This window comes from Aethalodelphis obliquidens, unplaced genomic scaffold (genome assembly GCF_003676395.1).
Source record: "Aethalodelphis obliquidens isolate GAN/ISIS:26980383/991018 unplaced genomic scaffold, ASM367639v1 scaffold49, whole genome shotgun sequence".
Taxonomy (NCBI): Eukaryota; Metazoa; Chordata; class Mammalia; order Artiodactyla; family Delphinidae; genus Aethalodelphis; species Aethalodelphis obliquidens.
Genome location: NW_020837993.1, coordinates 12,689,672 through 12,704,444, shown reverse-complemented (window position 1 = coordinate 12,704,444; position 14,773 = coordinate 12,689,672). Strand labels below are relative to the sequence as shown.

The 14,773-nt window shown below is 50.5% G+C and overlaps 1 protein-coding gene across 5 annotated transcripts in view; it reads right to left on the bottom strand.

Annotated features, from left to right (window-relative positions):
- Positions 1-277: 277 nt before the first annotated feature.
- The window catches only part of LRRK1 (leucine rich repeat kinase 1), a 123,085-nt gene continuing 108,589 nt past the window's right edge, over positions 278-14,773 (bottom strand). For 3 of the 5 annotated variants that reach the window (XM_027083237.1, XM_027083236.1, XM_027083238.1), the window contains exons 29-34: positions 13,904-14,055; positions 9,304-9,421; positions 7,940-8,056; positions 3,983-4,833; positions 3,495-3,596; positions 278-1,620 (exon numbers count right to left, since the gene is read on the bottom strand). In XM_027083237.1, the coding sequence (XP_026939038.1) occupies positions 1,443-1,620; positions 3,495-3,596; positions 3,983-4,833; positions 7,940-8,056; positions 9,304-9,421; positions 13,904-14,055 (1,518 nt within the window). In that variant the 3' untranslated portion in view covers positions 278-1,442. Of the gene's footprint in view, positions 1,621-3,494; positions 3,597-3,982; positions 4,834-5,735; positions 5,917-6,766; positions 6,888-7,939; positions 8,057-9,303; positions 9,422-13,903; positions 14,056-14,773 lie in introns of those variants that run through there. The other 2 variants (XR_003428021.1, XM_027083239.1) reach the window with 2 other exon arrangements.

The window sequence follows — 14,773 nt, the reverse complement described above, 5'->3', positions numbered from 1 at the left end:
CAAGAAACTGCTGAGGGGCCAATGGCTGTGACATGGGGAGGCTCAGACCCTTAGCCCCCCTGAGGCCACTAAAAGGAAGTGGGGAGACCACAGCCCATCTCTGCCCACAGAAACTGCTTAGGGGCAGCCTTACCATGGGCCAAGGAGGGGCTGCCCCTTCCACTGGGGCAGTGAGTGGGCCTGGGTGGGAAGAGTCTGCGCTGTTATTACATGTACTCTACAGACAGAAAGCCATGACTTCACTCTTGAGATGAAAGGAATCACATTTGCCCACATACACAAGCAAAATCTTGTTTGATTTTTATAATTTAATTTTAGAAAAAGGTCAACAGCTTGTACTGGAGGATGATCTCACATTCACACTCCTGTTCTGGGTTTAGCAGCCTCAAATGGTTACTCTTGATAACGATGTGAACATTTGTGCATAGGTACGTACATGCAAGTGTGTGCGCAATTTATGAAAGTTCTTGCCATCATACCCATACATCACCCTGTTAACAATTTCACTTTTTTACTCTGCTGTATGTGTTGCGTAGTAAATACATAATTTGATATAAGCCTCATACGATGTGATTTCACAGAGTCCTAACCATTGAGATATGACTTAACTTGTTAAAGTGATAAACAAGATTATTATGTGCAAACAGGGTTTATGCTCCAGCTGCATCCAAATTTATTTCACAAAGCTGTAAACACAGGTCCTTTCTCGAGTCCTGATGATTGAGTCTCTCTGCCTTCTGTCGACAGGAGAGGAATGTAAAGGCTGAGTTGGTGCTCTCGGCCCTGTGTTGGCTCTTGGCTTTCCAGCCCTGTGACTTAAAGAAACTCATTCATTCCCCAGATTGGGCAGTGCTCCTCGCTGGGGTCCTTCTAAGGCTTTTCACACAGAGACTTTCCCAAGCGGGGACATCTGATCTCAGCCTGCCCGAGCGGGGCCCCGGGCCCCGGGGACTCAGGAGCTTGAGAAATGTGCTGAGAGCCTGTGAGCCACCGGGGGAAGGGGCAGGGGTCACAGCCCTCCTCCCTCCCTGCCCCGAACTGCTCCCCAACTGAGAGCCCCTAGTGTAATTCCACCCCAGACCTGGGGGTGAAAGTGGGGAGGCCCATTATGCCAGCAAGGCCCAGCCCCACTTCGTGTGACCCAGCCCAGCCCTGAGAGTGGATGGAAGAGGCAGGTGGACTTTGGCCCAATCAGACCCCACCATCTTCCCTTGGGCATTGGGGGGATGGGGGTATCCAGGGAACTCAGCCCTAGGATAGGAGAACCCTCAACCCCCCCAACCTGGGCGGGGTGGGAACTTCTCAGCACTTCTTAGCAGCAAGTGGTTCAGAGGAGAACCCAGTCTGCCTCCTGGGTCTTTAGAGGGCTGCAGGCTGCAGGTGGAGAGGTCAGGCTGCTGGCCCATGCTGTCCAGGTCCGAGAAATGCTCATTTCACAGGAATTACCTTCTCTTCCGCATGCAATTCTCCAGCCGGCCCAGCTCCTCATAGGACTGGTAGAAAATGTCAAACTCCCGGGTGCCCCAGCCCCTCCAGACAGCCAGGCACCACTCCAGCTTTTCGTTCTCAAAGCCGCACACAACTGTGTCCTTTGCCACTACGGCAGCATCCACAAGCACCCTGCAGAGAGAGGGGGTCTGAGAAAACCCACAGGGGTACCCACTTGGTCGGGGCTGTGACCCTCACCCTGCACCTTTTCGGAGGACACAGCCTGGTTAAGGGGGCATCTGTGCACCCCAGCCTGGCACCACCAATGTGCTGGGACACACTGCTTCTCTCTCTGTGGTCCAGCCTGTGGGCAGTCTTTCTAAAGCCTAAAAAGGGGCCTAGGGCATCATTTCAGGTTCACCTCAGAGCAGGTATCCTCCCTAATGCACCTCAGACCCCAAAGAGCCCAGAAAAAATGGTCAGTCCTCTGTGTCCACAGGTTTGGCATCCTCAGATACGGAGGGCTGACTGTACTGTGTCATTTTACATATAAGGACTTGAGCATCCTCGGATTTTTGTATCTGCAGAGGTCCTGGAAACAATCCCCTGCAGATGCTGAGGGAGGACAGAATTATCAATTCTACCTAATAATTCTTGCTCATCAATGGTCCATGACAGATTTTAAGCTTTAACTCAATTTCCTTGCCACCCAGCCCAGGCATGATTCTTCTCCCTTTCTAAGTTTCCACATACTTAAGAAATACAGGGCAATATATTAGGCAAAAAACCTGTACCAACAAGTCCCAACTATGTACATTTTTTTTGAGCCTGTGGATTGTTTTGCATGATCCGGGCATACACTGCAAGTTTCCTTCTGGGCCTCCGCGGGGCTGTGTGTCCCACCTCCGAGCACACACTGCCGTGTGCCCTGCCTGGCACTGAGGCCAGCATGTAAACTGGAACGTTCAGGGGCCTCCACTTCCTCAGGCCTTGCATGTCTCGGGCACTTGGTAGCTATTTGCCAAGGGAATAAACGTCTCAGGTGCATCTCAAAAAGCTGGCCTCCCTTTTGCTGGCTGCCTGGGCTGCTTACTCCCTACAGTGAGTGTGCCTGGCTCTTGGTAAACCTGTCTTTGGGGGGCAAATAGGAAAAACAACACCAGGAGAAAATTCAGGGGAACTAATGGTGGGCACTCTGAGGTCAACAGACCCGGGCTCTACAGACCTGCCTGCTTCCCTGGAAGCCTGACCTGCGATCTGGGAACTACTGCCGCCCACAAACTCAGCTGGTGCTCAGCAGCAAACCCAGGTCTTGTATCCAGTATCACTTGCAGGGCAAGGGTCACTGGCCCGGGTGCCATAGACATTTCCTCTGTCATCATCCTACTCTGGGGAAAACAGGCTGAATGCGATTTCTCCATAAGGGAGATTAACCACGTGGGACTCAGCAAAGTGAGGGGTGTGGACATTGCCAGCGGCCTGACGACTCCAACACTGGCTGGCACCAGCCTCCCATCTCTATATTCAGGCAGACTGTGTCTGGACAGGCTGTCCTGCCCAGCATGACCCTCACAATGGAGTCTGGCCTGCCTCCTGGTGGGACCCCCAGCAGATGGGTACAGCTGAGCCTGGGAATGGGCATGGCGAGGGTAGGCATGGCAAAGGTTGGTGTGGTCTGGCTGTGTGGCTTCACCTGGTGCTGTATGGGAGGAGAGGCACCTCAGGAAGGGCTCTCTTGTTTGGCAGGAGGGATAGGGAATGAACTGGATCCCCATTTCAACTGCAGCTGAGCTTGAAGGCATACCCCAGGCAGGGCAGTTGGTCCACAGGTGCTCTGGGCACCCCAAAAACAGGCATCCATGACCAGTGGGTGATGGCCGGTTCAGCTGGTATTTGCTGATCGCCTAGGAGCTGCCTGTTTGTCCTCCGTCTATGGCCACAGTGGTGGACACCATGTTTATTGGTGGAGGACAGAAGGGTGGCGGCCATTATGCAGGGAGGTGGCAGTGAGACCTCGATTCCCTATGCCACACCCTGGGTTCTCTAGGAGCTGCCCTCAGTCTTACCCGTGCGGAGTCAGCTCTCGGGCTTTCAAGACAGCGATGACTCGGCCCCGCTGGGTTCCTGCATCCTTCTCCAAGCCAATGACGATAACATCTCCACCACGCCTAAGAAACCAAAACCCAGAAGGGGAACCGTTTGTCTAGGGCTGTACTCTCCAAGGGAAACAGAGCTGGTGTGCAGAAAGGCACGGGAACAAACACAGCTTCTGCAAATGGATTGAGTTACCGAGAGGGCCCCGGAGCAGGGCGAGGAGGCCTTTCCCAGTAGGAAACCTGACCGTGGCTCTCCTTTGTGGTGCCCTGAGTTCTCTGGAGGGCTGATGGGCTTTCGTGCAGCCCTTCTTAGATTTGCTAAAGAGATTCCCTCCAGTTCCGGAAGAGAGGGAATAGCTCCTGATGGATCTTGACAGTACCTTAAGGTTCCCCTCACTCTGCCCCCAAAGCAAGAGCAGTGGGTGGTGCAGGATGGTACTCCCTGTTGGGAAACCTACCTGGGGACCCAGATGACATCTTTCACGGCAAGGATCTTCACAGCCTGCAGGTGCTGGCTGAACGCCTCGCCATCCACGGGGCTCAGGTCATGCTCAGACCTGTCAGAGCCCGTGGTGGGCTCGAGCAGCCTGCTGGTGTCCTCGCAGTCAGTGGAGAAAGGCAAGCTGGAAGAGCTTGCGGGGGAGCAGGGTAGGCTTGCAAGGGACGTGGGCACCTGGAGGGGTGGAGACGAGGAGTAGGAGGACATAGAGCAGTAGTCGGTCAGCGAGTCCTGGTGGGTCAGGATCTGCGTGCCCAGCTCCTCACTGTACATGATGCTCATGTCTGCAATGCAGTCCTTCCTGGGCTCCTTCGGGCTGGCTGTGGAGCAGTCCAGGGGCTCCAGGCCCATTGGGTGCACAGGAAACACGTCCCTGAGGGGGCTGGGGTCCCCGCAGAAGTATCGGGCGCACAGCTGGTAGGTGGCGGAGTGGTACATCACCAAGCAGTTGGCCCTGTCGTCCAGGCACCAGACGACCTCCTCCCCATGGCACTCAGAGCCGCACACGACTGACGTGACCACCGAAGGGGCTGAGTAGGGCTCCAGCCGCCTGCTGATCTCCAGGGCCACGCAGTCGATGACCAGCAGGCCCGGCCCATTGCTATACCAGACCTCGGATCCACTGTTGACCACCTCCATGGCCTTCACGGGGTAGGGGTTCTGCCTCGCGTCTTCATCTGGGATGCTGAACTTGGACCTGTTGGCTGTGTGTGAGCACAGGTAGGAGCAGCTGTGGTCTGGGGTGCCGTGCACCATGGGAAACACCGCCACAAGCCCATCAGCCAGGCCTGCCAGCACCAGGTAGGAATTCTGCGGGGAGAAGACAGGGATGCTTGATGCCCTTGCGTCTCGCGCACCCGGGACAGAAACAGTCGGTGCAAGACTCATCTCTGCACGTACTCTAGGTGGGCATGCACTTTCTACCAGCACTTCCTGGAGAAGCCAGCTCCTAAAAAGGCAGCGGCTGCCAGCGGGAGCTTCTGGGTACGCTCCCAAAGGAGGTGCAGCTCAGGCCCAGAAAAGCCACACCCATCCCCCCTCCTGTGAGCAGCAGGAAAAAGGTCCATGGCACCCAAGCAAGGGGCACATGTTGCCTGGACCACACAGCTTTTCTTCCTGGGTTTCTTTTTTTTTTTTGCGGTACGTGGGCCTCTCCCGTTGCGGAACACAGGCTCCGGATGTGCAGGCTCAGCGGCTATGGCTCACGGGCCCAGCTACTCTGCGGCATGTGGGATCTTCCCGGACCGGGGCGTGAACCCGCGTCCCCTGCATCGGCAGGTGGGCTCTCAACCACTGCGCCACCAGGGAAGCCCAACCTGGGCTTCTTGCAATGCCAGCAGGAGGGAGCTGCCTTCTCCTTCAGGTCACCAGGGCCTCCTTCTGAGGCAGGATGTGGCGCCCTCCTTCCCCTGAAATCTGCTCCTTAAGGTGACAGCAGTTGTGGACACCCTATGGGTCTGCTCTTGGCCTCCTGCCTGCTGCCCCACAAGCCGGGTGCTCCGTAAGAGCAGGCCTGGGTCTGCGTGCCCACCACTGCCCCCGGCACTGGCCTGCACAGGGAGGGGCTGAGTCCCAGTCACCTCTGTGACTCCCCCCAGTTTTATGCTCAAGTCACAACACATGCTGCTGAACTAATTCTTGAAGAAATCACTTCCAAATTCAACCCTCTTGTGGAGGCACTTTTTGGCCACTATGCCACATTCCCCGCTTACCACATCTACTCTGAAATGCCTGTGGTTTAGGCAATGATGGGGTCTTGGGGTGTCTCCTGCCCCCGCAATGAAGCATGTGCTCTTCTACAACCACCAGAGGTCATCAGGCAGAGGCCAAAGTTGCAGAGACTGTGCTGAATGCTGGGCCCAGCCCAGGCCTCCTCGGAGCATCCGTGCGGAGCTGGGAATGGAGAGCAGCTTAGCAGCCTAGATGCCTGGGTGGGGTTGGGGGGTGGCCAGGAAGAGTTCAGGAGAACAAAGCCAGAGCTGGGAGACAGCAGAGACGTGGGCCTTGTGCCAGGGAGGGTGAGCAGCAGAAAGCCCCCTTGTTGGGAGCTGGGAAGTTGGGCTATCCAAGGTGATGAGTGAACCAGCCTCTAGCTTACTGAAATCCACCTTCAGGATTCAAGGGAAGAAAACAGCCAAAGCAAATAGGAGCAAGGTCTCTATCAGTCCCGGCTCTGGGCCCCAGCCAGGTGGTGAGTCCCACATCCCAGATGGGTGTGGATGTGTGCGTGCAAGAATGCAGGGGTCTGTCATCCGTGGCCACAGGGCAGCATGGCCTCTGAGGGGCAGACTGGCAGGGAGGCTCTGCACAGAGCCAGCTTTATTCCAGCCGGTCGAGTGGGTGGTGGTGCCCTGGCTTGGGGCTCTGGCCAGCCATGGCTTTAAATAACACTTTGTGTTGAGTTCTGTGCTTCAGTGCAACCAGGTCCTGAGCTCCCCAGTTGCCCGTGGGGTCACAGTCAAAAATGACTCTAAGGTTGATTTCAGTTTCTATTTTTTTAAATAAATAAATTTATTTATTTATTTTTGGCTGTGTTGGGTCTTCGTTGCTGCGTGCGGCTTTCTCTAGTTGTGGCGAGCGGGGGCTACTCTTTGTTGTGGTGTGCGGGCTTCTCATTGCAGTGGCTTCTCTTGTTGCGGAGCATGGGCTCTAGGTGCGGGGGCTTCAGTAGTTGTGGCACACAGGCTCAGTAGTTGTGGCACACAGGCTCAGTAGTTGTGGCATACGGGCTTAGTTGCTCTGTGTGCGGCATGTGGGATCTTCCTGGCCCAGGGATCGAACCTCTGTCCCCTGCATTGGCAGGCGGATTCTAAACCACTGAGCCACCAGGGAAGTCCCTGATCTCAGTTTCTTAAGAAATGAAACTGTAGAGGGGTGGAGAGGAGAGTGCATATATTTCACGATTGTCAGGAAGTAGTAATAATGCTCAAATTTACTCAGTGCGCTGGCCCAGAGATTTGGGTACGTTATGCCCAGAGATCCTCCTCTCAATCTCTTTTACACCCATTTTGCAGGTGGGAGAACTGGAATCAGATGATAATAGCCGACATGTTTTAACGAAGCCTCACCAATAATGACCCTTCGAGCAGGGAGCTGCACAAATAGGGGCCTCAGGGCCCACAAAGGGGTTCTGGAGGCCAGAGAAGCCTTGGGAACGCCACTGAGGAGCTGGGGCGAGGGTAGGGGCAGCTTCTTGGGGGGGTGGTCATGGCGCTTGATCTTCAGAAATGAAGAGGAAGAGGAAGAGGTGTTGAGCGGCAGGGTCAATTCTGGAGGGAAGGGCCTGCTCAGAGTGCGGTGCTGGGTGGGGAGGGGTGTGAGGGGGCAGCGGGGGGTGAGCCCTGGCTGGCCCTGTGGGCTGGGTCTGATCCTGAGGATCAGCAGCCCTGCCGGGGCCCAGGGCTGGGGAGGGCACCACTCGCAGACTCATTTGAGAAAGGCAGGGGCTAGAAGTTGAGGTGTTGAGTCTTCAGGGCCATGCTGGACAAAGAGGGACTGAGTTCTGGGACTGAGGCTGAGCACTCCAGAGGAGGCAGAGCTGAAGGGGGAGGGGAGCTGGCTGTCTGACAGGGGTGGCAGCCTGCCAGGGCCCGGTGACCAAGTGGCTGTGGGAGGTGCTGGGCCAGGCTCCTGAGGTCCCTGCTCTCAGAAGGGGAAGGGCACACATGCAACTGCTCCTTGACACCAGTTGCACCAGAAAAGCATCTCACCTGAACTGGGGCTGTGGCATATGCATGCAGAATGCAAGCCTTCCACTTAGCCCACTAATGATGGCCCCGATCTCCTGTCTCTCTAAGGCTGACTGTGACCTAGGCTTGGTGATCCAGAAGAGCATGGCTCTGCTCCCTCCCCACCCGCCCAATGGAATGGGGAAGGGAGAATCAGAGACCTAAGCACCACCTCCCCCTTACCTCACCTTTTTTATAACAGGCACCGCCAAGAAGCAGGTGACAATGGCTGGGGTGTCCAAAGCCCGTTGGGGCGTGTTCAAGGGACACATGCCCTTGAGGCTGTAGATGTAGATCTTCTGGTCCTGCGGAGGAGACAGTCAACATGAGAGCCGGGGGACTTCCCTGGCGGTCCAGTGGTTAAGACTTTGCCTTCCAACGCAGGGGGTGTGGATTCGATCCCTGGTCAGGGAGCTAAGATCCCACATGCCTCACGGCCAAAAAACCAAAACATAAAACAGAAGCAATATTGTAACAAATTCAATAAAGACTTAATAAACCAAAGAAAACCAAACAAAAAAAACATGAGAGCTGGGCTGCAACAGGCCTGCCGGTTCCTAGGGTGCACTCCGTCTCAGAAGGCCCTTTACGCCTTGGAAAGTAACTTATTGAGGCTTTCTGGTGGGTTGTTTTCATATTTCTGTTCTTTGTAAAAACTTGGAAAACTACAGAATATACTGAAGAAAAACAAAATCGCCCATACTCCAATACCCAGAGAAAGCCACTTTTGGGATTTGGGGCCCAGACTTTCAGTTTTCCGTGGGTATTGGTGTGTGTGCGTGTTCCCAACAGTGGGACCACACTTCTATGCTGTTTCCACACTTTTCTTCTCCCAGGATGATCAGTGCAGGCAGAGGCCCTGTCCACCTGGTCTGTGAGGGTATGATGCATGTCTATCGCTCAGAATTTGGCTCATCTGTTGTCAGATGTTTATTCTGTTCAAGTCTTTACTACTATGAATTATACTGGAATGAGCATTCTTATACACCTATCTAGTCTGAGTGTGTGTGCGTGTCTTGGTTTTTTCCTTAGAACAAACTCTTAAAGCTAAAATTGCAGAGGCTTACATGGTACAAATATTTTTGGGATTTCTGATGCATATTTGAACCATACTTGCCATCTGGAAAGCCTGCACCAGTTCATACACCCCCACCCAGTAGCTTCAGAGCATTTGTTTTGGGGCACTCCTCTCTGGAGTTCTCAGAAGACAGTTCCTTGCGCCTTCTGCTGACCTTTTTACATGAAGGCACGAGGCCTCAGAGCTGAGTGGATTTGCTGTGTAGACAGGTAATGTTATAAGAAACCCAGCCACTTCGCCAACCTGCTGGGGTTCTCCTCTTGCCGGGATTCTGCACTTGACACTTAGCTGAATCCCAGATATGCTGCTTGTTCACAGGGCTGCTGGCATTGCTCTGGGGTCTCACAGTTGTGGGCTGGGGTTAAATCCGAAATTCAAATGTACCTGGGTGTCCTGCATATTTAGTTGCTAAATGGGACCCCCCAGGGGCTGGTGTCGCCCACCTCGATGAGAGCCCTGCAGGGGGGTGGTTACCTCAGTGGCCGTCCACAGAGAGTTCTGGACCTTGAGCTGGCAGCTCAGCTTCATGCCCGCACAGCTCACGCGCTGCACTTCCAGGAGGCCCTTCTCCGCGTTCACCACCGTGTAGTTCCTACAATCAGCAACAACTGTGCAGTCAGCTCAGGCCTCCCTCTCCCTGGCCTGGCCTGTAGCAGCCTTGGAGGAGGACATCAGCTGTGGGCCTTGTCCACCCCTTCCAGCCCAGGGTCCAATTTCGCATGTTTTAAGAGACTCAAGGACTGTTCATGTCTGGGGAAGAGCCTGGTTCTGCCTGCCTGGTAATGCTTGAACATTTGGGCAGAGAAAGGCCATTCCCAAGCAAAAGAAAGACCCTCCTCTTTCTGTGACCTTTGAGGGCTCAAAAAGTTGCCCACAGCATGAAGGGACACCAGGGGGCTGTACCTGCACTAAGGCCGCTCCCTGCCCTCCCACTGGCCATGTCTCCCCCCCTGCGCCCCCGCCACACACACACAGCAGAGTACCTCAGGTCAACCAGAGACAGATGGGGGAACTTCAGAGTAGACTGGGGGTCTCAAAACGGGCCCCCAACATAAGTGCTCTGAGAACTAACAAGCTGTTGTTTATGAGAGTGGCCCTTCACTCACCCGCCCCATCATGTTCCCCAGCATCGCCATCTCCCCACCATCCTTGATAGGCATCCAGCATGCTCACTGCCTGGAGGGAAGACTGCAGCTGGGGCAGGGGTCGATTATTCACCCAGGCCACACAGATCTTTTCCCCAGTCCAAGGGAATAAGTCAAGTGAGTGGATAGCAGTTCTTAATGTAACATTTTTCTGCCATCAAAGTTTGGAAACCCTTGCCATTGTTGACTGATAACGTGTATTCGCAGATGATGAGAGATGAGTGAAAAATCCGCAAATGAAAACTTTCTTCAAAGTTATATTCCCCCCTTTTTCTCCAGTCTTTTTTCTATGCATTGAAAAAATAAAACTAGGATATTATAAATAACTTTACATTTAACTTGGAAAAAATTAAAAATATAGAGAAACTTAAAGGATAACACACCCCTATTCCATCCAACAAGAATTTTGTTATGTGTATCCTGTTTTCTGCATGTCCCCGCTTTCTTCTCACCCACTTCCCTTCCTTAATTCAGAATGGTCTCGGTCTCATTTCCCTCTCCACTCTCACTTCCCAGGCTCACAGCCCTTTGTGCTTCTGGCCATAATTTCTTCCCCTCACCCTCCAGTGAGCTTGCCCCTTCTTCAGGCTGGGGGTGAGCTTTTAAAACCCTCCCAAGTCACAGAGAGAGGCTTCCCCTTCCCTCTGGAGATAAGCTTTTACAGCTCTGAGCAGTATTGTCTCCAATATCCTGGGTGAGTCTGTAAGACTGAGAAGGTGAAGAAAGTATTGCTGGGCGGTGGGGTGGAGCAGGGCCCATGCCAGAAGCAGCACTGAGCACCCCAACATCCCTGTAACCTTGGGAAAGGTTCCTAGACTGGCAATTACTAGGTCAAAGGGTATAAGTATCTCGAAGCCATTTAAGACATACTGACAAATTGGTTTTCAGACAGATGTGCAAATTTAGATGCTCACCAGTAAGGTATGACCCACCCTCAGTAGCATCCATTATTATCTTTGAAAAAAAAGTTAGCCAACATGATGAGCAAGAAAAAAAAGTTATCTTGCAGATTGAATTTATATTTCTTTGATTACCAGTAAGTTCAATTGTTAAAAAATATGTTCATTGTTCTCTGTGTACCTTTTTCAAAGGATACTTATGTTCCTTGCCTATTTACTATTGGATTTTAGTATTTTTTCCCACTGATTTGTAAAAATCCCTGAAATAAAAAGATTAATAATTTAAAAATTTCTCTATTTGTTTAAAAGATTTTACAGAGTCTGTTGAGGAAATAAATATTGACGGGAAAATTGGGTTTATTTTTATATACACTGGTGAGCATTTCAATTTATTTTATGTGTACATTTATACTCTTTAATAGTAAGAGGGCTTTATTTTCATGCTAGGCAATATGGCTATATTTCCTGGTCTTCTGAGATTGTGACATTCCACCAAAAGCATTGTGATATCGGGATGCTGTGCCCATAAAGGAGTTTGAAAACCATGTGCTGTCATTCAAACCAGAGGGCCCAGGCCCCACCTATCAATCTCTCCCTCATTTCTTCTTTTTCACAGTGCGCATATCACAGAGCATGTGCCCATCACCCAGCTTCAGTAATTATCACCGTATGACCATGTCAGTTCATCTCTGCCCCCATCCATTGTTTTTCTCTCCCCAGATTCTTATGAAGCAAATCCCCCAAATCATCTTTTATCTATAATGTTTCTGCATTTATCTCTAAAGGATGATTAGAAAAAAAAGATGATTAGAAACCTAACCACAATGCATGACCCCACCTTAAGAGAAAATAATTCCTTAATATGAATATCCAGTATTCAAACTTCCCCAACTCTCTCATTATTGTTTTCAGTTTGCTTGAATCAGCAGTGAAAGAAAGCCCACATTTCCACTGATTTTTATGTCTCAGTCTTTTGATAGGTTTTCCTTCCCTCTTTCTCTTTCTCCCCTAGCAGGTCATGTGATGAAGACACTGGGAGGTGTCCTGTGGAGTTCCTGCATCCCAGGGTTTCATCTACCTCATTCCCCTGTCCCCGATCTGGAGTCTTGATTAGATTACATCTGAATTTTTAGGCAAGAATACTTCCTCATTGGGGTTGTGTATTTCTATTGAGAGGCACACAATGTCTGGTTCTCGCTCCTTTTGTGATCATTAATGATAACTGCCTACATCCATTATTTCAATAGAGATTACAAAATGCTGACATTCTAATTCTAGCATTTCTTCTTCATTTATTAGCTTCATTTACTCTAAAAAGAAAAACTTCCTCCTATCATCTCTTTTGCTAGCTACCATGGGGCACAGTTCACATAGGAAAGGCAGAATAAAACCTTGATTCTTTCTGTATAGACTAGTTTTCAAAATAATAGGTTTGTTCCCTAGGAGCCTCCAATGATGATCAATGAGGAGTTTTATAAGTTAAAAAAATTTTAAATTATTATTTTTTATTAAGTGGCATTAGAAACTAATGAATTTAAACAGTTTGATGTGTCTCAATTCATTGCAGATATTTATTCTTACTGATCCTTGGTTGCCCTATCTTTGGCCAGTGGGAACCTATTCACATTGGCTCCTGAGTCCCTTTGATCCACCCTCACAAGTCTCTGATGGCATCCTTGTTTCCAGTGTGTCAGATGTTTCAGGTCCACTTCCTGCCCCAAATCTGGAGTCAGCCACTTCTCCAATAAGCCTTGGTTCCCCTTGGCACTAAGAGACTACCATCTGCATCCTAGGGGTGCTCACTAGTATTTGGTTGGTCATTGTTTCTAGGCCCTTTCAATGGGCAGAGCTATGAAATATAAGTTCATTTTTCTTAAAGCTAAAATACTCACATATCCATCCAATTTAAATTCAGAACTACAGTATTTTCATTTAACCTATCTTTTATATTTTGCATGCTGAGTATCACAATTTGCAATGCATGGCACCAACATAATTACTCATTAACTTTACCCTACAATTATAAGCAATGCCTTAAAATAGCAACACTACCACCGACATTATAATTACTGTGTGTATATGTATATACACACCAACATATATAGGTATTTTTTACATATATGTGGACATATATGTATACACTTTTTACATATTTTTTTATTTTTATTTTTTAGGACATTTTTGTTTTTCTTAGAGCACGTCTTATGTCAGAACACTCAGTCCCAGTGACATAAAACCTGATGAAAACCTTACCAATAGTGACCTAGGGAAATGGCAAAGTCCCTTCCATTTATCTCATTGCATCTTAAGCTTTGCTTTACCTAAGCCTTATCAGATTTGAGCACCTGCAAATGTTGCACTAGGCTTCCTAGAAGACTATTTGTGCCATGAAATGCTCTCTTGCTTCTGAAGATGTCACTCTAGGTAGGTGGGAGAGGCCACACCCCTGGCCAGGACTGAAGGGTCTCACACAGGATGGTGCTTTTCTGCTAAGTCTCTGATGCTATCTTTCCAAGTCCCTGGCCTCTCTGTCATTCTCCTCGAATACGCAAAGCCTCTCCCCAATGTCCCTGTCCTTCCTGCCACATCACTAAGAAAAAGAGATGCACCTGGAAGGTGGGGGGGGCATGAATTCTTATTTAAGGGCATCCCTCTTGCTTGTTCCTGGGACCCCTTCCCTTCACTCTACTCAGCAACTCCGCTCCAGTACCTTCCTCTCTTCCTGACCCCCAGCATCATTTACTTCCTCTACCATCAAGCTGCAAATAACTCCCATCTTAAAACAAAACCCTCCTTTGACCCCCACCCCCCATGTCCCTGGCAGACATCACATGTTCTCTGCTTCTCTTATCCACAAACCCACATGTGCATGTCTATGGACTGTTTTCTCTCTCAAGCAGACTTCATCAGGCTTTCAACACACTGTCCACTAAACATCTCTCACCATGGTCATCCATGACTGCTCCCCAAGTCCACGGTCACCCCCCCGCATTCTGATACCAGCAGGGCACGGTAGGCCTCAGACGTTACCTGGACTCCTCTTTCCCATCCCAGAACACCACCATGTACTCCTGGCCCTGGGACGAGAAGAAGGCCGTCTGCTTCCCGCAGGGCAGCTGGTACATGAAGGTTGCAAAGGTTGGGTCCTTCATCTGGCTCACCACTGCCAGGGCCAGTGGTCGCTGAGGGAGAGAGGCCAGCAGGGTCATAAGCAAGGGTCACTTACAACCAGATGGATGCCCGTTCTTTCCTTGAAACTAAGAGTCTTGAACCAGGAAGGAAGAAGTGGAATCTGCTTATTCAGCACCCAATCAAAACAAGAGGCCCAAACAACTTCAGATACCAGAAACAAACCCTTCCAGGGTCTGGGTCACCATTATCCATGGCAACTCAAAGTCAGGTGGTCAGGTTAGCCTAAACTCTGATATTCCAACCCCCATGCCCAGGGACATAAAATCTGGAAAATATTTTTTCTCAGACCTCATTTACTCTCCATACATTAAACTAGCATCATCTAATTTGATAAATGAGTTTTAACCTTGAAACCATTGGTCTCTTCCCAAAACAACTAGCTTCAAAATGATAATATGGCTCCTGCTTCTCATGAGCAAACTTTCTTCCCATACTTTAAAAAGAGATACGTACATTCTCTCTGCTCTTGGATGGGGGCTGTATCACTATAAAGGTTTGCTTTATTCGCATGATGATGTAACACAAAAGTTGGGGAGGAAAAGAAACTTCATTTTTCCTGAGAGTGACACCCACTCAAAGAAAATGAACTGGATGTATTAGAAGTAATACATATCTCTTTGTAGAAGAGATGAGCAGAAAAGGGTTGCCCAATTTGTTCTAGACCCTCAGTGAAGGGTGGGCAGGCAGCCATACATGTGCACTCTGGAG